The following is a 25,572-nucleotide window of genomic DNA, read 5'->3' as shown; positions in this document are numbered from 1 at the left end:
TTCTTTGATAAGGAGGGAGAGGATCCTATTTTAAATTAATTTAATTGCTGCATTTTACAAGATGATGTATATACAACTCTGGCTGCTGGATCAGACTAGGAAACTGAGTTAATGGCATCTGTTTGCAAGTGAAACTCTCTGGCTGAAATCAGATGTGCAGTTTGATCCAGTGTGGCCCTGCTTCTAATGGATCCAGGGGTTGTTTTTTTTTAATAAAGAGTTTTGATCAGACTTTTACGCCCTTAACCTACTTCAATGTGCTTTCACCCAATCCATGATTGATCAGATGTAGCAGCCACAGACTGGGGCAGTGGGCTTCCCCCCGTTTGTCTTTTGAGTGTGCACATAAGCACTTATGGGAAGCAGTGCTTCAAACTCCTGGCAGAATGGCGGCAGTTGGTGGCCAGTGGGATTGCTGGAGGAGGCTGCTGGGATATGTAGTCCAGCCTGGGGGAAGTGTTTTTGAAACTGTGCGTTTGAAACATTCAATGTTTTAAACATTTCAGAGCTGGTAGGGAGGGATAGAGAAGCCTCATCTTGTGTCCTCTGTGCTGCTGGCATTTTTGTTTACAAGCTTGGAGCAAAGCTGAAGTCAGACTGCCTCCTCCCCCTTCCCTTCTCTGAAAAAAACTCTGTTTTCAAGTAACCCGTTTCCCACCCCGTGTGCTGTAAGCCACAGATAAAAGCTGAAATCCATAGTCTTTCTGTGGAAATTTTTAAAAAGTAAACAGTAGAAGCTCCTGTGTGTGAGAGAGTGATGTGAAAATATGCAGTTAAGTGCACATTGCTAACTAGTTAAAAAAAAAAATGGCGGCCAGGAAAACTAAATCAAAGAGACCAGTCAGACCTGCTTGATGGCTTAGGTGTGTAACAGAGGGATTGAACAACAGGAAATCCAGTTTGAAGCCAGCTCAACCCAAAAGGACTGGATTTTCACAGGTATCCAAAAAACACATGGTAAAGGAGGGATGGGAAATGGATGCTGACTACCAGGAGGCGACAGACAGGTGTTGCTGTCTGATTATGCATTTAAAATCCAGAAGAGGGCACCAACGGCAATGGATCAAACTGCACGTCTGATTGCATTCTCCATCCAGCAGGGAACTATATGGTCAGACGCTTGTTCTAGTAGATATTTGGCATTTAACTGGATTGGTGCACCAGTAGTTGTTATTGTTATTATTTTGGTTATTTATAGACTACCTTTCTTGTTAAGACTTAAGGTGAATTACTTAGTGTAAATCAAATACGGTTAACAGGATGGGACATCCAATGAGCAATACGGAAGGTGTTTATGCTACAGGGATCTGAAAGACAAACCCCCCAGAAATCTTAAACAAAGCATGAGCTTTTAAACATGGATACGTTAAATGTAAAAACTGCCTGGTCTGGAGTTTACTTACAGTATTAGGTAGCAATACAGCGGTGTCATTCACAGTCCCTATCCCTTTACCAATGCAGCTTTTCTGAGCATTTCATTACAGTACATTCATTCATTCTGAGCATTTCATTACTGTTCTGTTTACATGTGCAAAAAGCCCTCTTGAATAATTTCATTTTGTATAGTTTGCAGAAAGCCCAGTAGGGTGGGAGCTTTCCTAATCTTGTCAGGGAGGCCATGTATGTGGGCGGTTATTGATTTTGTCCATTTTCAGGATGGTACTTGCAAAACGCTCATGTGGTGGAGCATAGGGAGAAAGCCAGTCCTGCAGATAAGAGTGATTAAGACTGTGAAGGGCATTTTGTATTCGATAGTCAGTGCCTTGGACTGAGCCACATAACAAATGGGCAACCAGTGGAATGACTGCAGAATGGCAGTGATGTGCATGTTCCACCCAGCTCCTGATAATAACAGCTACAGCTTTTTGAACTAACTGGAGTCTCTGAATAGACTTTGAGAGGAGACCTGTGTACGTGCTTTCCAGAAATAATACTGGATCCAGTGTAACCACAAGGCTCTTAACTGAGTAGGCGAGCATTAAGTGAACCTGACTGAAAATGTGCAGCCCAAAGTGCTTCAAGACAGGATCTTCCTTCCCAGCCAGCATCATTTCTGTTTTGTCTGTATTTAGTTTCAATTTTTTTTGCTTTCAGCTATTTAACCACAGCAGTCGGACAACGACTCAGACCCTTTTCAAAGGCCCTGACAACAAGGATGAAAATTAAATTTTTGTTTAGGTTTGTTATCCTGCTTGACTGTGCAACCTCCTCAGTATGAGTCCAACTAAAGTGCATTATCTTCTTGTTTTCAGGTGTTGTTTATTAAGATGTCATCCTCATAGGAAGCACTGAGGCTGAGAAATGTCATTACAATTAGAATTGCTGCCTCAATGGGAATTCTATCTCTACCTGGTTCTTTCTTTTGGCTTCCATTTTTATTCTTTCTATGAAGTATTCCTAGTCTCTCGAGGTAAGTCTCTGTTGCAGGCTCATTCATTTAGGGTACTGACTGTGTTTTGGCTTTTGTACTTTGCAGTATATTGACTTAAATAGTATGACTTAATGGAGTACTTTCCAACAGTCTCCAGCAGGGCATCCCACTGAGGCTTTTTCCTTGAAGCTTTTGGGTACCCTTTCTTTGTGTGAATGGGAACGGCAAAGAAGGCATGTGAAAGGTACAAGCTGTGCACATATCCTTCAATGAAAGTGTAATTCAAGGCTTGTATTTTAGTTAGTAAGAAATAACTAGAAGTATAACTTGACATTTACCATTTAACAGAAACAGACTAAACAGATTTGAAGGTTGGCTTGTTAGTAAATTTTCAAGGGAATAACTGCATATAATTTGATTCTTTATAATCCTGTAGAATATTTTTCTTCTGATGCAAAAACTCTGAATGTTCATGATTTAGTATGTTTATTTCAGAGTAGTGCCATTAAATTCAAAAAAGTTTAAAGTAATTGTTTTTGAAAAGCAGGCTCAACATTTTGAAATTTAGATAGCTAGAAACTGTGACTATCAGCTTTAATGGATTTTGTTAGCTTAATCAACCAAAATCCTAATTTATTAAAATATTTATGCCCACCTTTCCCATAGCTCAGGGTTAGGGTTGCCAGGTTCCCTCACTGTTGCGGCAGGGAGTTTTGCGGGGCATTCCGGGGTGGGTGGGTGGAACACTGCATGCAACATTCCCAGTGCTGCACATGATGCTCTGGTTTTTGAGCAAAACTCTATGGGAGGTGATCAGTCATCTAAAACGTGCTTGAACTGCAATCTGTCCAGGCATTCCAAAATGCTCACCTGTCCCAATAGTGGTCTCTCTTTCTTTGTGGCTCTGAGGTGCCTAAGAATTCCAAAGACTGATCAGCCAGTCAGAGCTCACAGGTGCTGGTGCAGCAGTCTTTTCCTCATCAACTTGACTGACAGTTGCATAATCCTGTTAAGTAATCTAAAAGTTGAAACAGGACGCTTGCAAGCTGTTCCGCGTCCAAATTGTATCATAGAAACATATAAGAAACATACTTGAGACTCCACCACTTTGAAAAACAGTCTGCTTCAATACTGTGGACTGTGGTTATTTAGAAGCCTGTTGTAACCAGCATGTTGGAGGACAAGAGGGTTCTGCTATTGCTTTCAGAATAAAATGCAGCAGGCGACAGGTCACACTCGCCATTAAATCCATCCCTAACCCGTCACTATTATACCCCGCAGCTTTTTTACAACGAATTTCCTGATCAGACATCCCTCCATCCTTCAGTTCTAAGCAGCGTTGGTCCCGTCGCTGGTTGATCAGAGGTCTCAACCGGACCTCATTTCTTGGGATGGCATTCCGCACTCGCGCAAGCGCAGTACGTGGGATATTGTGCTTGGCTTTTTTTTTTAAAGGTGCCAGAAAAGGTGGGCAATCTGCCCCCCCCCCCATTTAAACACCCAGAAAGGAAGGGGAAGTCCAGGAGCTCTCTTTGCTGTCTCTCCGCCTGGCTGGGTACATATTTTACCGACCTTGGAAGGTTGGAAGGCTGAGTCAACAATTGCTAGCGCAATGATATCATTTGGAGTGGGCTCTTGCAGGGAAGTGGATGTGCACTTGTGACCAGTTGGCTACAATGGAGCGTTCAAACATAGAAAGTACGCGCAGGAGTCGTCGGAAGCATTCTTATTCCGGATTTAATGTACTATCAAAAAAGTTGGCGTCTCAGTCATGGCAGTTCGGGACACGAACGAGCCAATGACCGTTGCCAGATGCTGATGTTTGGACAACCGCATAAAATCCGACATGCATCTGGCTTTCATCCATGCCCATCTCGTCAGTTTATGTGCGTCTGACCTCAGCCCAGCTTCATGTAATTTATTGATTGTAAACTGTTCTCATTTACTCAAAATATCTTGTGTGATTCTGTTTTCTGCAAAGGCAATATGCAATATAAGCTATGCTCTGTTAATTGCTTTTTTGCTTACTTTACCAAAAACTTTTTTTGGGAAAAGAGAGATTATTAAGGGATATAATGTTCCCCTTTAGTACTACTGACTCCTTACCCACATTTTCTTAGCTAAAGCTCTAAGATCTTACCATTGTAGAGAAAGTGTGCAGCAGTACAAAGTACAGTGGAAATGTCACATTGTCTGTCGCTTTCTGTGTACCTGTACAGGCCTTTTTTGTCCATGGTGATCCAGGATTTGGTTCCAATGACTTCTTTCTGCTTAGGAATCTCTTATAAGAGGAAAGAGATGTTCCTCTAGTAAAAGAGCCTTCACTTAGTATAAGGGAAGCATAAGGTCCAATTCAACCTAAATAAATTGCATACACAAGTTGATGCATGTGTAACATGTATCTAGATATCACAGGGGTGGTCAGACTTGCTTAGCGTTAGAGCCACATAGAATAAATGTCAGATGCTTGAGAGCTGCAAGACAAATATTACACACACATCTTTATTAGAACTTGTGGAGGCAGCGGTCTCTTTTCCTGATCTTTGCCCTTCAGCACCTGGTGCTCAAAGATACATCGCTGCTGGATGTGGAGGTTCCATTGGAGGGTCCAGGAAGAGCCAGTTTGGTGTAGTGGTTAAGTGTGTGGACTCTTATCTGGGAGAACCGGGTTTGATTCCCCACTTCTCCACTTGCACCTGCTGGAATGGCCTTGGGTTAGCCGAAGCTCTTGCAGAGATTGCCCTTGAAAGGGCAGCTGCTGTGAGAGCTCTCTCAGCCCAACCCACCTCACAGGGTGTCTGTTGTAGGGGGAGAAGATATAGGAGATTGTAAGCCGCTCTGAGTCTCTGATTCAGAGAGAAGGGAAGAGTATAAATCTGCAATTCTTCTTAATTGAGCAAGTCTGTCGGGGCTTTCGATAACTGGGGTGTGTGTCAATGAGTATGCTCTGTCTGGCTACACTGATTACAAATATGGAACTGAAGTCAAGTAGATATTCTGGATTTATTAATATGAAGTACGTGGCATACTGTGTACGTAGCTTGAGCCATGGAGTTAGTTTAGGCTCATAACTCTCAGGTAGCTTTGCAAGACATGCTAAGATTGATCTAAAACTGAGTTAAGGAGTAATGCTGAGAGATTGTTAATATGCATCTTAGAAAATGCTTTGTTGCATCAGTAAACATAATTATAATTTTATACACATGAGGGAGATATAATACTTCTTTTAACAATACTGTCTTACATCTCCATTAAAAAAAAATCTCTGGCAGTAGCGCTTGGAAATACCTTACTGTAAGGCTTTGGAAACTCACCTCTAGTAAACACTTTTGAGGTGGAGTTATTTTTAACGGGGGTCATATGGACTTCCTCAAGATGATCTACAAATTGGTTGAGGTTTTGAGAACTTCTGGGGGCATGTGGTAGCCTCTCCCCACCCCTGCTTCCCATGGTTTGTGACAGCCAGCAATGAAGAGCTTTTTATACTGCTCACCTCTTCCTCAAGATAACATCTCAGATCCTGGATTTCTCATCCAGGCACACAGCAAATGGGAATCAAGCCTGGCACTAAGGATTTGCCACGCACAAGATCTTATTGAATATATGGTTCAAGTTCATCATATACATGATAACTATATCTACACGAGGAAAGTTGTCTTGTTTGGAGCACTGTTTGTATCTTCTGATTTTGTAGTTGTGACTGTCAGTAGGGAGTTGGTGGTTTGTATGTTCTGCTTGTAGGTTTGTATGGTGGTTTATGTTCTGATTTTGTAGTTGTGACTGTCGGTAGGGACTTGGTGGTGGAAGTGGATTAAACATTAAACACTGAGGAGCGCATGGCGGCTGTGCTGGGGGGGAGGGTGCCAGTAGGTAGGCTTGCCTAGGGCGCCAAAAAGCCTGGTATCAGCACTGAGCTGTTGAAGAATGCTTTCATAGCATTCTGAATTGGGAGGATAAGCCTTAACACTTCCATCTCCGTGGACATACTCATATAGGCAAACATCCTCACCTTAATTTGCTCATATAATGCATTCCATGTGGAAGCCATTTGCACATAAGCCTGATTAACAAAACTTTTCCTTGCCAATATCAGTTGAAATGTGAGGGTTAATATTTGCACATAAGCCTGATTAACAAAACTTTTCCTTGCCAATATCAGTTGAAATGTGAGGGTTAATATTTGCACATAAGCCTGATTAACAAAACTTTTCCTTGCCAATATCAGTTGAAATGTGAGGGTTAAAATCAAATGTGTCTAGAGTTATTTTTAGCTTTATTATATATCAGGACATAATCTTCATCTGTTCCAAAACAATTTACGTGGAGAGGTATTTCAGGACTTCAGTTTGTCAGTGTGCTGTTGAAATAAATTGCCATATCTTATTTTTCCCACAAGAGGGAGTTAGCAAAGCAGCCTTCAGAAATGTTGAAAACCATAACCAGTGTAACTGAACCAGAGCAGCATCTTTTTACACTGTGGGGTCCAAAGAGATAAGACAGAATAGAAATGTTTTATATAAATAAATTGAAATAAATATTTTTGTCCTAGGATTGTTAGTGTCATAATGTACCATACATATAGAACTTGAAAGTACCATATACAGCAAGCTAGCAAGATTAAAAGTTCTTCCATAAAACCCTACCGTTTTGTGTTCAAAATGTACACATTTGAGCGCTCAATAGCTAAGGTCATTTTTATCTTAATTTCTAGGAATGGACTGAATTCAGGATTAGAGTCTTGGGGGTGTACCAGATTTTTGCCCGTCCAAAACCTACCATGAACTTGCATTTTAGTATTTTAATATCAGTTCTGTGAAAGACAGACTAGGTGCTGAAGTGTCCATGGCTGTTTTGCCATTTGAGAAATTACTGTGCATGTAATGTGTGACCTCGCTATAGATTTTATGATGCTGACTGGACATTTGCAGAATTCATAATCCAGGTCAGTGCCTGTTGTCAGGTAATCTTTAACTGAATGCAATCGATAAGTCATCAAACAGATTTGTCCAGGAAGGTTTAGGGGAAGGCAGAACTGTATTAGAGCAATTCTAGTCCCATGTGATATGAATATAGTTTGGTATGAGGAAAGAAAGCCAGCATGGTATAGTGGTTAAGAATGGCAGACTGTAGTCTAGAGCGGGGTTTCCTAAATTTTTTCTCCGATGGCCCAGTTATTTTTACACTTCTCCTTCTTGGCCCACTAAAATTCAGGGGTGAAGCCGGGAGACAGGAAAGCCTGTCTCTTATTTCTCTAGAGGTCTTTAAGGAAAATAGAGCTCAGGCTTTGCAGCCTGTGTCAGTCTTCAAGCCTAACTTTTATCTGCACAACAGAACATTGGGGGATGGAAGGAAGGAAAACGGAGCTCAGGCTTTGCAACCTGTGTCAGTCTTCAAGCCTTGCTTTTATCTGCATAGCATAGATACGGGGAAAAGAAGGAAGGAAAATGGAGCTAAGGCTTTGCAGCTTCAAGCCTAGCTGTTATCTGCACAAGCCTTCAAGCCTAGCTGTTATCTGCACAACACAGAGATGTTGAGGGATGGAAGGAAGGAAAACGAAGCTCAGGCTTTGCAGCCTGTGTCAGTCTTCAAGCCTAGCTTTTCTCTGCACAACAGAGAGGCAGGAAAAGACGAAAGCAGAGCAGAGCTCATGCCAAGAAAATGTCATGATGTGACGTCACCGCATGGGCCAATAATGACTTGGTGCTTGCACCTTTTTACCTCAAAAGATGCCTGTTGTGAAGGGAGGAAGTGAAGGCAATTATAAGCCACTTTGGGACTCTTTAAGGTAGGGGAAAGCAGGGTATAAAAATCAGCCCTCTTTTTCCTCCTTCTCCTCTTCAGAGATTTCACTGACCAGAGTCCTGAGTGTGACAGAATAGTAGGCTTACAGTACAGTTTTATGTAGAATTCCTTCAGTCTAAGTCTACAAGCTCCACAGCAACGGCGTGCGTTCTCGTTAATGAGATGTAATGCATTACCATCTGCTATTGTATTTGGTAGATTTAACAGGATTGAGTACTCTAATAGACACTGTCTTTGTAATTCCAAGTGTATTGAAACTATTTCCCACGTATTATTGAACTGTCCTCTTTATGATGATATTCGTTGTATATACTTGAAATATATCTTAGCAGATATGTTGGGCTGTGCTGATTCAGGCAAAGTCCTCAAACTTTTAAATGACACTTGCGCTGAGGTAACTTTAATGGTGGCTAGATTTCTCCAACAGGCCATGGAAATACTACAGAGAATGGTTCTGGAATGACCACATTTTATTTGTTTTAATTATTTAATTTGGCTAAACTCGACTCATATATATTTTACTTAGTTTATGTATATTAGCTCCCTATGTACTCTGTAATCTAGGATTTTATATTATTTATATTGCTATTTTACTGCTAAATCTGTTTTATGCCAATAAAGGCTTGCTGTTTGTTCGAAGTAATTTCTCTCCCTGTGATTGGGGATGCTGGTTGGTGAATGTTGCTGGTCATAGGGAGGGACTGTCTGCATGGATGGTGCTTCTGCATGTAGGTGCCATGCTTGTGAGCTAGGAATCACGTGGGGGTGGGGTGGGGTGGAACCAGCATGTGCATGTCCATTCTCTCTCTTTGTGTGTTCAGTCAATGTGTGTGGGGGTCATGTGTAAGATAAAATAAGGATCTGAAAAGGAAGAAAAGTTAGTAACCCACCTTGGACAAGTTCGCTGGGAGTGAATGAGCCATTCCTAGTCTCTGTTAATATTTTTTCACACACCAACAGTCCTGCTCATGAGAAAATAAATACCACTACTATGCCAGTAATTTAGAAGGAGATAAGTTGATCAGAAACATATCTGTTTAAGATCTCTCACCTTGTCCCAGTCTAGTCATATTAAACTAGACATGTATGCTTTGTAAAATGTAGCTATTTTAATTTTTAACTTCTCAGATTTTCTCTGCTCAGCGCATTGGAGATGTGCTTTGGAAATGATGAAAGAGGTTTGAAAAAGATCTTGTGCCACATATTACATTAAACAGTGGATTAGGCGGGTGCAAGACCTTCGCAGTATTTGAGAAGGTTGCTTGCCACACCCAGTCTGTGGCTGGAAAGCTGTTTCAAAGTATCCATTGATGTTCCTGAGGCATTGTGAGAATAATAACCCATGAAGTTATGTATTTATTAAGCATAACATTTCCAGGCTAATATTTCTGGTTGATTTCTGTGAGGGTAGAGGTACTGGATCAGGAAGGTCTGTCAGATTACCAGGTAAAAAGGAAAAATTGTCAGATAAGGGAATACTTTTCCTTGAGATTTATCTTAGGTGTCGCAAAGTGAAAGGAAAAACTCATTTTGTTGAGAAATGAATTTCTTCAGGTAGATATTAAGAATCCCTCAGAAAACCAAGGGTGATAAATCACAAGTTTGACTCTTCACTCCACAAGCCTTTTTTCTCACATAGTTAAAATCGTGAGCCTCAGAGGCAGTCTTTTCTTCAGTGTGACTTTAAAATGGGATTTGACAAGTCTTTGTTAGAAATAAATTGTTGGCAAGAGTACATTTGATATCTAATGGATTATACATGAGAGAATTTTGCCAAACATTTATTTCATTTCTTGGCCTAGGTGTCTTCATAAGAGTTCACCTACTATGAAGGGCCAGCATTTATATTGATGTATGTTACTAAGGCATTCAACCAATTTAGTTGATTAATATGCCACTTAAATTAGAAGATTACCAGTATCTCAGTACAGGTGGCTTCTATGAGATATTTAAGTAAGTGAGATAAAATAAAACTTAATGTGAGATAGCAATCCAGAAACATTTGTATGAAAAATGCACAGTTCCATTGCTTCTTTGAATCGTTTTATCACTGGAAGAGACCAGATAAAGTTGCCTTAAGTATCTAATCTGTTCAGTAGGCCAATGATTAACCATCCTGTATGTATACCATGGTAAATATATCTTATAATAGTTCCATTTTCAGGCTTGTTAGTAATTAAGTATATTAGGATCAGTACATTTCTGTCTCTTGCTGTATGGTAAAACTGACAAAACATCATGTCATTTAAACAAAATAAGTGAGATCTGTTAACATATACTGAATGTCATCTATTCTGGCAGAATATGAAGAGGAACTTGACCGAGCATTTGATCTGGAAACTGATACAATGTTTTGGGGATTTAAAAAGGTACAGTAAATAATGTAACTATGATCTTATTTGTAGTTGAAATATATATGGGAATTAATTTTGAATTATCATTCAGTGAACTGTAATGGGCTTCATCCAAACTGGCTTACTGGGTGAAGAAAGAAAGAACCTGAGTCTGCCCCATGCCATATTGGTTTATCAGATTGACATGGTTGGACAGTGGAGAACGTTATAACTACAGCTGTCTGAAACTTTGCTGATTTGATCATTGCACTTGTATGTGCATGTACAATTCAGTACAGTCAGCTTTAGAGATCAGCATCAGAGCCAGGGCTTTTTTTTTTGCATAGGAACGCAGTTCCGGCTGGTTTGGCATCAGGAGTGTGGCCTAATTTGTAAATGAATTCCTGCTGGGCTTTTTCTACAAGAAAAGCCCTGGTCAGAATGACTTATTGCCACCATCTGAATATGAGCTATAATATATTATTAAAATTAGTGAAGATTTTTCTTCTGTTTGTGTGTGTACACATGCATGTACGCATATACTCAGTGCTATGAAAACTCAGAAGTTTATGAATCTTTCCATATTTCTAATAGACTGCTCTGCATATTTATCTGCATATTCTATATGCCTTTGTAACCATATATTTAGATGACACAATAAACTAGCTTAAATTGATGAACGAGAAAGAAGGATGAATAAAACAGCGTCTTCTTTCACCATCTACTTCCACTAATTGTTATTTTAGAACATGGATGAGGTGACAGTCTCTTTGGACCAAAATCAATGATTATTTTAGAACATGGATGAGGTGGCAGCCTCTTTGGACCAAAATCAATGATGATTATTTTAGAACATGGATGAGGTGGCAGCCTCTTTGAACCAAAATCAGTGATGATTCTGTAGATCACTAGCAGCATTCTGAATGGTACACAGATGAAAACAGGGCTACCACAGTGGTCATTCTCCTCCTATCCCAGCTATCCAATTTCTGTCTCCTACCTAATGCAGCCATCTTCCCATACATAAGCCTCTTCACAGCTTCATATCCCTCTTTCAGTTAACCTTTTCTGCATTGGCATTTTCTGTCAACACTATTTTCCCTTCATTTTTATATGTGAGACAAGGTAGAAGAAGATATGAAAAGTAACAGTGACAATTGAAAGATTCAGGTGGGCAGCCATGTTGGTCTGATGCAGGAAAGATACTTGAATTATTTGCACACACCTTACGCTGGAGGTATTTTGTATGCATTTTATATGTGATACAAAGTATTTACTAATTTGTGAATAATTGCAGGAATCGTTGACATATTAGTTAGAACTAGAAGCTTGGAACCAAATATTTAGTGCATTAATTCAAATCAGTATGTGAAAGTCATTCTATATTTCTGAAGCTTCTGCCCATTTATATTTTTCCTCTCTGCCCTTTCTCTGCCCAATTTTCTTACCACCCAGAGGCTGGCTCTCCTTTTCCCATTTTTCTTCTTTTGCAGAACCTCTTTTGCCAGGTCCCCTGTTTACCACAGCATGGTGTTTTCTCAAGCCTTTTTTCCCCCTAAACCTTGCTTGGGACAGTACTATCTGTGCTGCTTCTTCCTAGGTTTTGAATAGCTTGGTCAATACCAGAGTCTAAGAGCAACTTAGCCAATGGCAAGGAGTAATTGTTAGCAACAGAGCATCTAATTAGCTCTTCTGATATCCTGGAGTGATAGTGCTGGACATAAAGGATTCCTCATCACTTCCATCTCCTCCTCCTCCACTGTCATCAAGACCCTTAGTGCATTATGATAAAGATATTAGTTAAAAATCTTTAAGAAATTGAATGCTCCTTCTCTTTAGTGATTTCACAAGGGCTATAGGCATGGAAAAGAAGTATAGAACCATATTGTATTAAAACTTGTATGGTGACTTTAACATACTTAAAAGTAAAACAAAAATTAATCCCTTTGTACATATTATAATAATAATACTTTTTATTTGTATCCCGCCCTCCCTGCCAGGGCAGGCTCAGGGTGGCTCACAACATAAGAATACAATATACAACAACAGTTATACTTATAAAATCATCGTTAAAACAATTTACAAGTTATATTAAAATTAACATTATGGTGCTATAAACATTAAATCTTCAGTAAGGTTCAGTAGCTAAAAACATATCCATATTGGAAATGAATGCCACACTTCTCACGGTATGAACTCATACACAGAGACAGTGATAGCTGTCTGCATTCTGTTCTAATTTGGAAATTCCTTTTGATCAACATAGTGCAAAGGATATATTCCTCTTGCCTGGCTTGCTGAAAATATCTCCTGCAAGCAAATGTTGCCAAGCAGACGGTGATGGAAAAAAATGTTGGAGAAGAGAGTGCAGTTACATTTATTTATGCTGTTTATATACACTCAATACAATGCATAAATGATACTCAGTGACTCAGGAGCCACTTGTGGCTCTTCTGAACAATGATCACCAATTAGGGGTGCCAGCTGTCTGCTGGCAACCCCTGGGAACTTACAAAGGCAGGAGTGATGTCACGGTGCATCACATTGTGATGTTACTTCTTGTTATGTGCTTAGAAGTGGCGATACGATGTTGTAGGAGTTTACAAATCTCTATGGTAAAAATGGTTTCCTCCCTTTTATTTTTGCTGCTGCTAGTCCCGTGAGCAGCAGCAGGAGCCATGGCCACCCTGTCCCCAATGCAGCACCTGCCCCAAGTTTCAGGAAAATGCACAATGTCCTTGTCTGGTGAGGTTTGTTATTGGCAAGTGGATTCCACGTTGAAAGTGCTGTAATTGGAGGCACAGGTAAGTTGTGAGCCTCTCTGAGGTGCAGGTAGGGTTGCCAGGTCTAGATTACAAAATATCTGGGAAATTTGGCGATGGGCCCAGGATACTTTGGAGGTAGAGCCTGGAGCAAGTTTGTGACAAGTCAGTTGAACTCCAAAGGGAGTTCTGGCCATCACATTTATAGGGACCACATTCCTTTTAAATGCCTTCCCTCAATTGGAAATACTGGGGGATGGGGGCACCTTCTTTTGAGGCTCATAGAGTGGACCCCCTAGTCCAATCTTTTTGAAACATGGTGGTTTTTTTTAGGAGAGGCACCAGATGCTATGCTAAAAATTTGGTGCCTCTACCTCAAAAACCAGCCCTCGAGCCCCAGATACCCGCAGCAATTCTACATTATACCCTATAGAGACCTTTCTCCATAGGGTAAAATGGAGTGCTCAATGGACATCCCCCCCCTCACTTTCTGATCCTCTTGAAGCAAGGGGAGGGCCTCCAAACCTGGGGATCGCCTGCTCCCAGTTGGAGATTGGCAACACTAGGTGCAGGCCTCATGTTAGCAAGGGAAGCAAATGTAGCTTTTTAAACATATAGCTGCCTTATACTGAATCAGACTACCAGTCTACCACGGTCAGTATTGTCAACTCAGTGGTGACAGCTCTGCAGAGTCTCAGGGTGAGGTCTTTCACATCATGTACTGCCTGCTCCTTTTAACTGCAGGTGCCAGGGATTGAGCCTGCTTCAGCGGGAAGGGCGGGATATAAATCCAATAAAATAAAATAAATAAATAAAGCATACCAAGCAGATGCTCTTCCACTGAGCCACAGCCCTTCATTTTCATTGAAGATCATTGTGAATGTGGCCCTCTGTGTGCTGCAGAGTGAGTACTACTGAATTAAATATTTCTAGCCTTCCTTTCTCTGAAAAAAAAAGGGACTTAAAGTCAGGTAAAATAAAATCTCAATCTAAACAAATTAAGTATTGACTTCCCCTGATATGGTAATAATTGACCAGCTGTACAACTCTTCTTAACAGTTCATCTTTGCAAAACTCCCTATAAATTGGATGAATAGCCTGTATGATGAATCTGTCTTTAGAAACCTGTCCTGCGTAATTGGGCCTGCTGTAGAAAAGGCCCAAGATAGGGTGGTGGCCCAGTGTACTTAACTATGGAGACTTGGAGCTGCTGCATAAGTTCATAGTGAGAGGAGACAGTCCTTTAAGAATATATGTCTCCGGTTAAGGACTTTAAAGTTAGTAAGCAGTACCTTAAATTGAATTTGGAAACACAGAACAACTGCTGCAGTGATTTTGATATGGGAGTCAAGAGTGCAATGTAGCTAGTTGTGAACAATAGTCAAGCTGCTATATTCTAGATCAGTTCAAGTGTCCAGGTTGTCTTCAAGGACAGCCCCTTTTACAGTAGTCCAGCCTTGAGGTTACCATAGCATGAATCAGTAAGACCAGCTGAATCTAAAAAGGGAGATAACTTACTTGCAAAATGAAACTGGAATATAGGTGCCTATTTTTCTATAACTTTCAAAACTTTGCTGGAATGCATTGAAACATGACTTACCCTTTCCAAAGTGAGTAGTGTAGCATCCTCAAATGAAGCAGCTTCTTATTTATGTATTTACAGCTAAGTTGAGGAAGATCTCTCTTCATCTACACATATTAATACTGATTGTGTACATTTGTGCTAAGCTGAGGGAGATCTCACTCCCATCTACATGCAGGGCCAGCCCTAGATTGTGTAGCGCCCAAGGCCAGGGTAACTTCTGCTCCTCCCCCCACAGCAGTGGGAAGCTGGCCCGGGTCTCACTCCTCATACACGCCTGCGTGCATCACCTGGCCACCTCCTCACGAGTCGCAGCTCGCCTTTCAACACACTCCACATGCTAGGATTGCCAAGTCCAATTCAAGAAATATCTGGGGACTTTGGGGGTGGAGCCAGGAACAAGGGTGTGAAAAGCATAATTGAATTCCAAGGGAGTTCTGGCCATCACATTTAAAGGGACAGCACACCTTTTTAAATGTCTTCCTTCCATAGGAAATAATGAAGGATAGGGGCACCTTCTTTTGGGGCTCATAGAATTGGACCCCCTGGTCCAATCGTTTTGAAACTTGGGGGGTACTTTGGGGAGAGGCACTACATACTATACTGAAAATTTGGTGCCTCTACCTCAAAAAACAGCTCCCCCAGAGCTCCCGAACCCTCCAGATCAATTCTCCATTATACCCTATGAGAATCGATCTCCACATAAGGAATAACGAAGTGCTCAGCAGACGTTCCTCCCCTCCCCCCCCTGTTTTCTGGCAACTCTGGTGAGGGCTTGGCTTCTTTACTCACGAGTTGCAGCCAACTTCTTCCAAGTAACACAGACGCCCCATCCCAAGAGGATGCCTTTCCAATCGGAGTCTGGAGCCTCCGGAGGGGAAAAAATCACAAGGGGGCTGTGGGGGCGGGGCTTCCCCCCGCCGGCGTGCTGACTGGGGGCGGGAAGGAGACTGGGAAAGTGGAAGAACCCCTGCTGGGACCTGGGGATTGGCAAGCCTACCACATGCACATGGCCCGGCTGTCTCCTCGTGAGTTGTGCTGTGCCTCTCAACACACTGCATGTACACACACACATGGCCCAGCTGCCTCCTTGTGAGTTGCATCGCACCTCTCAACTCACTCCATACACACGACCTGGCTGCCTCCTTGTGAGTTGCGCTGCACCTCACATGCTTCACAAAATACTTCAGCATTACATTTTTTTTTTTTAAAAAAGGCTTTCAGGGGTATGAGTCTTTCCTGTGCTTGTTGTTCACCTGGACCTGTGCACCTCAGAGACATCTAGTGGTGGCTTGAAGGAAAACACCGCTTGACTTCAAAGCTTAGTGATCAAGATGCAGCAATAAAGCTCCGTGTAAACTGTACTGTAAAGAGAGCCAGTTTGGTGTGGTGGCTAAGTATGCAGAATCTTATCTGGGAGAACTGAGTTTGATTCCCCACTCCTCCTCTTGCAGCTGCTGGAATGGCCTTGGGTCAGCCATAGCTCTCATAGGAGTTGTCCTTGAAAGGGCAGCTTCTGGGAGAGCTCTCTCAGCCCCACCCACCTCACAGGATGTTTGTTGTGGGGTGGGGGTGGGGAAGGTAAAGGAGATTGTGACCGCTCTGAAACTGAGATTCAGAGTGTAGGGCGGGATATAAATCCAATATCACTAATGCCATTATCATCATCATGTGGGGGACATCCAATTTCATGCCTGCTACAGACTGGCGCCCTAGGCAATCACCTAGTTTGCCTAGTGGCAGGGCCCACTCTGTCTACAAGTTTGTACTGATTGTGTCTATTTGTGTGTGTGTTTTTTTAAAACCCTCAAACCTTTTTAAAGTGTGAAGTTATGGAGCGCTAAAAATAAATTTGAAAACCAGAAAAAATGTGGTTGGATTAGAAGGTTGTGGAATAGGCTTGGAAAATATGCTGATTGGGTACAATTTGTCAGAGGCATGACCACTGAGCTTGATCAAAGTTATCAGCTAACAAGAAGGAATGGGAGCTATGTGAAAAACCCTCTGAGCAACAGGGTACATCAGGAAGCATCTATTTTGCTGTCAAACAGGTATCTTACAAAGTTAAATGTATCTAGTTTGGTGTAGTGGTTAAGAGCCAGTTTGGTGTAGTGGTTAAGTGTGCAGACTCTTATCTGGGAGAACCGGGTTTGATTCCCCACTCCTCCACTTGCACCTGCTGGAATGGCCTTGGGTCAGCCATAGCTCTGGCAGAGGTTGTCCTTGAAAGGGCAGCTGCTGGGAGAGCCCTCTCCAGCCCCACCCACCTCACAGGGTGTCTGTTGTGGGGGAGGAAGGTAAAGGAGATTGTGAGCCACTCTGAGACCCTTCGGAGTGGAGGGCGGGATATAAATCCAATATCTTCTTCTTCTTCTATTATGTGTATTGGAAGAGAATATTCAATGTGAATGTGGCAGCTGCTGAAAATTGGGCCATCTTTCTTTGAATAATGCATACAATTTTGTATGCAGGGATTTCAACCAAATAGCGTGTTTTGTGCTACCAGTTATATTGTTATATATTGTCAGTGCTCTTTTTCTAGCAGGAGCTCCTCTGCATATCAGGCCACACACCCCTGATGTAGCCAATCCTCCTGGAGTTTACAGTAGGCCCTGTACTAAGCCCTCTAAGCTCTTGTAGGATTGGCTACATAAGAAGGCGTGGCCTAATATGCAGAGGAGCTCCTGCTAGAAAAAGAGCCCTGTATATTGTTATTGAGATGGCCTCTCGGCCAGCCCCTAGAGAATTTCTAGCAAAAGAGGCTTAGAAAAAGAAAGAGTTGTCTGCAGGCTTGGTTGAAATCTATTAATGTATCATCACATTTGTTTATAGTCATTCTGGCTTTCTTTTTAGTTTAGGAATGAGGAACACATATTACACATATTTTACTTACAATTTTTTCCTTCAGTATGCTTCAAGTTTTGTACCAGTTTTATTAATGAATTCAATCTATGCCTAGGACCCCATGGACTTTGAATGGACCTTTTGGATGGAGTGGGGCAGAAGATATATACTGTGGCTTCTTTTTTGTCATTTAATTGTATCACAGATATCCAGTCTTTACATGAAAAAGGTATGTCTTTTTGGGTACATTTGTTTTTCCATAATTGTTCCCACTTTGTGTGTGTATGGAAATTGGGCCCTTGTTAGGGTTGCCAAGTCCAATTCAAGAAATATCTGGGGACTTTGGGGGTGGAGCCAGGAGACTTTGGGGGTGGAGCCAGGAGACATTAGGGGTGGAGCCAAGATCAAGGCTGTGACAAGCAGAATTGAATTCCAAAGGGAGTTCTGGCCATCACATTTAAAGTGACAGCACACCTTTTCAATTCCTTCCTTCCATAGGAAATAATGAAGGATAGGGGCACCTTCTTTTGGGGCTCATAGAATTGGACCCCCTGGTCCAACCTGCTGTTTTTATACCTTACTTCACATTCAAAATGGCAAAAATAGCTATTAAAATAGTTTCTAGCAATCTTGTGACACTCTATAAAGGAAAAGCTCCTCTACTGTGAATGTGAAACAAGAACTCTGAGGGCACAAAATAGGGCACAGACTATTTTCATATAACTCTTCATTTACATATATGTCAAGCTAAAGTTGCTTATTGCCTATTCTAATGTTAACCCCCCCCCCGCCCAAATATTAACCAGCAGCTGGCAGAAAACAAACAGCCCTAATCATGCCAGAAAGAAAACATGTCTCCAAATCTAAAACTTAAAATAGCCCTTGGCCTACTATATACAGAAGGAAATATAGGAAGAGAGGCATAGTTAAATTTTAAAAGGCATTGTAGCTTCCAAACAGATCACTATCGTGTAGCACACAGAAAAAACCATAAGAGCTCTGTGTGTGTGTGTGTGTGTGCTTGCTCTCTTCACATACCCCCATCTAATTTCATCAAGAGACAGGCATCTGTGTTCATGGCTGACAGTCACAGATCCCAGGGACGACTGATTCCACGCTGAGGTGCCGTGGCGAGGGCGACGACTGCGCCGAGGAAGGCGCGGGGAGCCCGGTGGAGGCGAGGAGGGGAAACTTAGGGAGCGGAGGGCGGCGCAGGGAGAGCCACCGCTGAGGAAGCCAGGGAGGCAGGTCATAGCCCCGGGGACTCTGGAACGTCCTGCGGGCGCCGGAGCCGCCACAGACCGAGGCCAGGCAGCCGCGAGCTGGCCGACCCGCCTTCCCTCAGCCTGCGCCTCAACGGCATGGCGCGCTCTCTCGAACAGAGCCTCAGCCACTGCGCATGCGACAGAAACCTGCGCGTGCCGCTTCACACACGCACGCACACCTCTTCCTCAGAACTTCCTTCTGCAGAGTCAGATTCGTTTCTGAATCTGCAGAAGGCGCCGTTTCCCTCCCCTCCCCTCCCCCCGCTGCTGTTTTTGGGGGGAGCGGGGGAAGAGACTGGAAAACCTGGCGTCTCCCGCCAGAGCGGGAGGATTGGGACCCCTAGCCCTTGTGTGGGGAGAAAGGAAGAAAATAAATGAAATGTTACTTTTAAGAATGCCAGTTGTTTAAATATTTTTCTATTAGATTTGTACCTATTTTCCCCTAAGGAGTGCAGTGTGTTTTAACCCAGGAACAAAAAAATGAAGACTAGACAATGGCTGAGGGTTTGTGATTTCATCAGGCATCTTTAAAAGCTGGAACAAGATGATGTGGCAGACATGTGTCTGCCAAGAATTGTTCTGTGTCTTCCTTCTGATAATGTCTAGTAAAACAACCTGAATAATCACAGTAAAAGTTTTTCAACCAATGAAGTAGAAGAGAGGTGGGGAAATACTTATTGTAGTGATGTCACATCCTATGGTTATTCTGCTGGATATTCTAGAGAGGGAGATTTGGAGCTGATGCTTTTAGTGACAGCCAAACTAGGGCTTTCCCCAAACAGGCCCCGCCCAATAACCACCATACCACACTTGCGTGTATATGAATTGTTGTCACTCATGTAACTAAAAGAGAGGACTTTAACAAACTTGTGTGTTTTTTCTCACTTTTTGCAGCATATAGAAGAAATTTGCTAGATAGCATTTAGCTTTTAAGGACAACTGTAGCTAAGTCTTGCCTATTTTTCTCATCTGCAACAGCAAACCATTATTTTGTTCTCAGTAGTGTACCCAAAAGAGCCCATGGCGCAGAGTGGTAAAGCTGCAGTCGGAGCCCTCAGCTCATGACCTGAGTTCGATCCCAGCAGAAGCTGGTTCAGGTAGTCAGCTCCAGGTTGACTCAGCCTTCTGTGGTCGGTAAAATGAGTGCCCAGCTTGCTGGGGAGAAAGTGTAGATGACTGGGGAAGGCAATGGCAAGCCACCCCGTAAAACGTCTGCCGTGAAAACGTGAAAGCAACGTCACCCCAGAGTCGAAAACGACTGGTGCTTGTACAGGGGACTACCTTTACCTTTTTAGTGTACCCAAAGTCCACTTTATAGTGCCATTCAAGCTACATTTCTGAAAATTGTTCCCAAATTCACAATTTATAGAATTATGTATCTGCATGCATTATAACAAGTTTGTTTATATATATATATATATATATATAAAAATTTTTATATTATTTTAGAAAACAAGATAATGATTAAAAATTTCCATCTAAAGCACAATCCTCAGAAGAGAGGGTGGTGATTTCTGAGAAATTCTGTCCTCGTTGCAGACACCACTTTCCCCTTATGCTATTCCTCAGAGTCTGCTGATCCCCAGGAACAAAATTTCAGGATGTTCAGTGGGCTGCAGCAGAAAGGGAAAGAAGAAAAGTCCAGTCTGCGAGGTCTATGGACTGCTGGACAAACAGCATTGTTTTATATTCAGTTAACAGTGTGACCCATTTGTTGGGAGACTCCTTCAGAAAAATTACTTTTTCTGCTGCTTTTTTAAGTGAGGTGTTTTCATGACAATGGGAGATACCAAGAACCTAATATTTCAGCAGTTTCAGCCAGGAGACTTTATAAAGCTATCTCAAGTCCCTAAATGAATTAACTCAGCTGGAACAGAGATATGGCTGGCAGCAGTTATGGTTCATAAGGTCTGTATTGGAAGCATAGGAGAAAACAAGGCAGTCCTTGCAGTGCTCTGGCAGCTGTCCACTGTGTCACACTGCCTTTTATTATTACCTTTTACATAGCCTCTATTCCTTTTTGGAAGATACTCTGAGATATTTGTATTGTGAGAATGGTGTGGTGGACAGACTATTGGACTTGAACACCAAAGGCCTGGAGCTTAAGTGGTATGAAACATACCTAAAGATGAAGGGAGAGGTCCCCCTATTTTTGTTGCCTTGTGGGGATACAAATGTGATAATTGCAAATAAATAAAGGAAGATACCTACATGGATCCAATGAGGCAGAATTCTCCATTGCTAAACCTAGGATCACAGAAATTGTATATTGCTTGTGAAGTTATGGATTGGTGTGCAAAATCATTGATAACTACCCAAGAAATGGGTGTGATGGATCTAACTTAGGACTTTTCTACTTCAGTGTCATATTTTTGGCGGTGGTCAGCCAGATGGTTCCAGGGTTCACAAGCAGGGTGTGAAAGTTAGGCAACAATCAGTCTTCTAATTCATTTTCAGCATGTGATAGTCATGTAGTGCAGTCATAAGAACCCTTTCTTGAGAGTAAGTGCCACTGAATAAGCCTAGGAGTCTTAGTAGACATGTTTAGGTTTGCTCTCAGACTCAGGGTTACATTTCGGTGTCATAGGCCACGGCTAGATAAATTTAGAGTTACGTTTAGGTGAATTTGGCTAATTCTTCTTTGTAAAATTCTCTCTAGGCCAGGAATGTCAAACATATGGCTTGCAGGCTGGATCCAGCCTCCAGAGGTCTCCAATCAGACCCTCCAGTGGCTGTTGTCTGTTTCACCCTTCCTTGCCTGCTTTCTTTGGTTTTCATTTTGGGTTTCTCCCCCAATAAGTCAGCCAGCCAAACAGCCTGTCCCTGTTCTTTCCTTCTTTCCCCTTTCTTTTCCCAAAGGGAAGAGGAACCTCAGCCAATGCAGGAGCTTGGCTCTATAGCTTTGCTTGGTGATTAAATTTGCCAGGCTCAATAAATCACACTGCAGAGCTACTGATTCAAGCCTCTCTTCCTTTTAGTAGCTGAAGCTCCTCCCCCTCCTCATCTCCTGAGGAAGGAAGGAAAGAGCTCGAGCTTCCTTTGCCCAGTCCCCACCATCAGGAGAGATACAAACAGCACTTTTAAGACTAGCGTCTGTACTGAGTATGCCAATGAATAGATTTATGAGAGGGCAAACAAAGGAGCTCATTAAAAGGATCTCTCTCCATTCAGTATACCAGGGATCCCCAGGCGTCTGTTAAGACATTTCCTGACAACTAAAAAATGTCTTTAGAAAGTGGTTGGGCCCAGGTGGGGCTTTTGCCCAGCAAGGCTTTTGATAGGCTTCTGGAGATTTGACTGACTGTGCAGATTTTTTTTTTAAAAAACTTTTTTTTGGCAGCAGCTGCCTCCACAGCATAAGGATCTTCACTGTGTGATTGAAAGTAGGCTGTGACAGCCATTTTGTGGTTGGCTCCACTTCATGCAGCAGCTTTTTTGTGGCAGTCATTTTGTGACTGCATCCACCATGATGTATCAGAATTCTAAATATGCCAGCAGGCTGAAAAATGTTGGGGACCCCTGCAGTATACCATTCATAGTGTTATCAATCTCCATCTTGTAGCTGTCTTTTTTTTCCTAAGAGAAAGCGGTGCAAACTCTTCAGTCTTTCTGCATATGGAAAGTGCTTCAGCTCCTCAGCAGCTCCATAATATGCTTTCAGATGGGGTATGTGATAGGTATGTCACAGATTTATATGAATGCGTTATCACCCTGATAATGCTTTGAACTAAGAATGCCTTGATCCTAGTGAGCCCCCACCCACACTAATCTCCTGAACTGTTACTTGTGTGGTTTGGTGAGTAAGATGACCCTGACCAATGGTCTGTAGAACTATTGGCAAGTGAGCTGAGGCCCAAGATTCTAAGAGCTTAGATCGGGGCTGAGAGAAGGATAATTTGGACTGGAAAAAGCATTTGGGGGGGGGGGGGAAGGTGTGTGTAGTTGGAGATCTGTTTTCTTAACAACTTTAAATGGCTCACAGGTCTGTGAAACAGGGAAATTGCAATTACTGCCTTCATTACAACAGCATAATATCAACCGTGGTATGCAAATAGGGCATTTGTGAGAAAGTGTGATATTGCAAACACCAGTTTGCTTCCAAAATATTTAAAATAAGAGAAATTCCTGGAAGAATGGTTGGAAGTAAAAGTAATCTGCCCTCATCCGGATAGCAAAGGCTAGCTCAATCTCATCTGATCTCAAAAGCTAAGCAGGGTCAGCCTGGCTAGTATTTGGATGGGAGACCACTAAGGAATTCCAGAATCATCACAAACCACCTCTGAATGTCCCTTGCCTAAGTCAGCTATGACTTAATGGCATTTTCCACCACTACCATCAAAAATAATTTGCTAATGAAGTCAACGCTAAGGAATGTAATTAAGTATTAAGAGGTAAAAAAAAGATGTAATCATGGCACCAAAATGGGAGAAAAGTTAGAATCCATGCATAAGTGGAGTTCATTTGCTCAGGGTGACCGCATGAAGCACCACCTAATTCCATATGAACTTGCCTGACCATTATGGTCATCTTCGGAGGTCTTGCTTTGAATGCCCCTGCTTTATGAGATCAGGAAGGTGACAAACTAGGAGAGGGCCTTTTTGATCATAGCACCAAAGCTCTGGAACTCCCTCCACTGGAGGGAGATTCTTTTGTCACCTTCTGTTGCCATCTTTCACTGGGTGGGTAAAGCCTTTTTGTTTTCTTTGGCATTCTTTCAATGATCCCTCTTTCTTAATCAATGTTTTATGTTTTGTATGTATTTTAACTCTGTTTTTAAATTATTTAAAAAGTTGTTTTAGTGAGGTAAGTTTGGGAAGGGAGCTTACTTTAATGGGTTTATATTGTATTTTATCATGTATACTTTAAATTGTCAGCTGCCTTGAAGGCCTTTGTATGGGCATAATTTTTTTGTAAATAAAATAAATAAAACTAAATGGGGGCTATTTAATTTGTTCACATTATGAAGAGACAAGAGTCATTGGGAAATAATGCTAGGAAAAGTTGAAGGCAGCAGGAAAAGAGGAAGACTCAGCATGAGATAGATTGACTCTATAAAGGAAACCAGGGTCCTCAGTTTGCAGGATCTGAGCAAGACTATTAATGATAGGATGTTTTGGAGGACATTAATTTCACAGGCTTGTCATAGGTCAGAAGTGACTCAACAGTATTTAGCGCACACACAGTGTTAACACTTTAATAAAGAATTGTTTTGTCTTGTTTTTACTTTGGCTTTGCAAGTGTGGTTCTTGCTGAACAGTACAGGGTTTCCCCCCTGTTCTGACGAATCATACTGAGTAATGACATATTTATGTGCATTGTTTGGATACATTTTCAAGTCATCTTAAGAAGCAACAGCAAAGGGTATTTTTTTCACAGTTGGAATCACTTCAGTGGTTACTTCTTGGCTTCTAAGAAAGGCAAAGGAACCAACGAATAATGAGACAGGGCCCTTGGCAAGCTTCAAAGGACAGCCTGTGCGCACTGAACAGTAGCTGAGTGCTGTTCTCATCAGGTATTCTCCTGGTCTCTCTTGATCCCCACTGGGAACAGCATAAGAAAATTTGTGCAAGGCTGTTTATCATGTTGTCAATCTCAATATAGAAGTTTAATGTTGGTGAACAGAGACTAAACATCCATGGTGGCTAGAATGCTGTTTTTTATGAGATGGTTGATGAACTCCTACCCAAGAGTAAATGGACATAAATCTGACATTAGAAACCCAATATTCAAAAACCAGTGCAGGGACATTTTAGTCTTCCAGGATATTCAGTTGTGACCTAAGAGTATCAGTTATTTTACAAAGGAGTTTCAAATGGAGGTTAGAAAGAGAGACTGCTGAATTGCAACTGACAGTGAAGCTTGAGAGAATGCATCCTCCTGGACTGGACTGATATCTAGGTTTCCTGTCTCATCACCAATGCTGATTTCTTCAAGTCTACTCCTCTTCTGCATATCCCACCTAAACCAATCATGGCTGTTGTTGCCTTTCATCTGTTGTTGTCATTTGGCATCTGAAATAACTCATTATAAGCACGGATGGACTCACATTCAAGTTGTATCTGAAGAAGTGAGCAGCGACTCACAAAAGATCATACCCTACCACAAATTGTGTTATAAATAGTGCTTTTTTAGTTAAAAAGTGCCCATGGTCAAATATAAGATTGTAACAGTTTCCCCCAACTTCCCCTTTGTTTGCAGATCCCCACTGGATTATTCCTGAGGGTCCACTAACCCATAGGAAATAACATTTCAAACAGCTCAGTAGGATGCAACAGCAGAGAGGGATAACTGCTGCTCCCTCTTAAGGAAAGGGTACTTAATTTCTTAATGGTGTGCTTGGGTGTCAAGCCATTATCTGATAATCCTTGCAACAACCCTGTAAAGTAGATCAATATTATTATCTCCAAGGTGTAACAGCAAGCGGTTTGAGAGTGAAAATATGTGGCTTGCGTGACCTAAGGTTACATGTCAACTTGAAGCTGTAGTGAGAGTGGATCCAGTGACATTCTGATTTTGTTTTTGCTTGCCTTTCAGTATGCACTGAACTCTTCTATTGTTGATTGCTGGCTGAGTTGCCAACTGATGAGGAAAAATCCTGACCTAACAGGAGGCT

The 25,572-nt window shown here is 41.9% G+C and overlaps 1 protein-coding gene across 1 annotated transcript in view; it reads left to right on the top strand.

Moving 5' to 3' along the window:
- Positions 1–2,252: 2,252 nt before the first annotated feature.
- Positions 2,253–25,572, top strand: part of HHAT (hedgehog acyltransferase) — a 315,369-nt gene continuing 292,049 nt past the window's right edge. Inside the window, exons 1-3 of the mRNA XM_060247267.1 lie at positions 2,253–2,410; positions 10,475–10,542; positions 17,810–17,923. Of these exons, the coding sequence (XP_060103250.1) occupies positions 2,302–2,410; positions 10,475–10,542; positions 17,810–17,923 (291 nt within the window). The 5' untranslated portion in view covers positions 2,253–2,301. The remainder of the gene's footprint in view (positions 2,411–10,474; positions 10,543–17,809; positions 17,924–25,572) is intronic.

The sequence above is a fragment of the Heteronotia binoei genome, chromosome 1, assembly GCF_032191835.1.
Source record: "Heteronotia binoei isolate CCM8104 ecotype False Entrance Well chromosome 1, APGP_CSIRO_Hbin_v1, whole genome shotgun sequence".
In the NCBI taxonomy this organism is placed as follows: domain Eukaryota; kingdom Metazoa; phylum Chordata; class Lepidosauria; order Squamata; family Gekkonidae; genus Heteronotia; species Heteronotia binoei.
The sequence above is the reverse complement of the archived record's forward strand: the minus strand, read 5'-3'. Positions and strand labels throughout refer to the sequence as shown.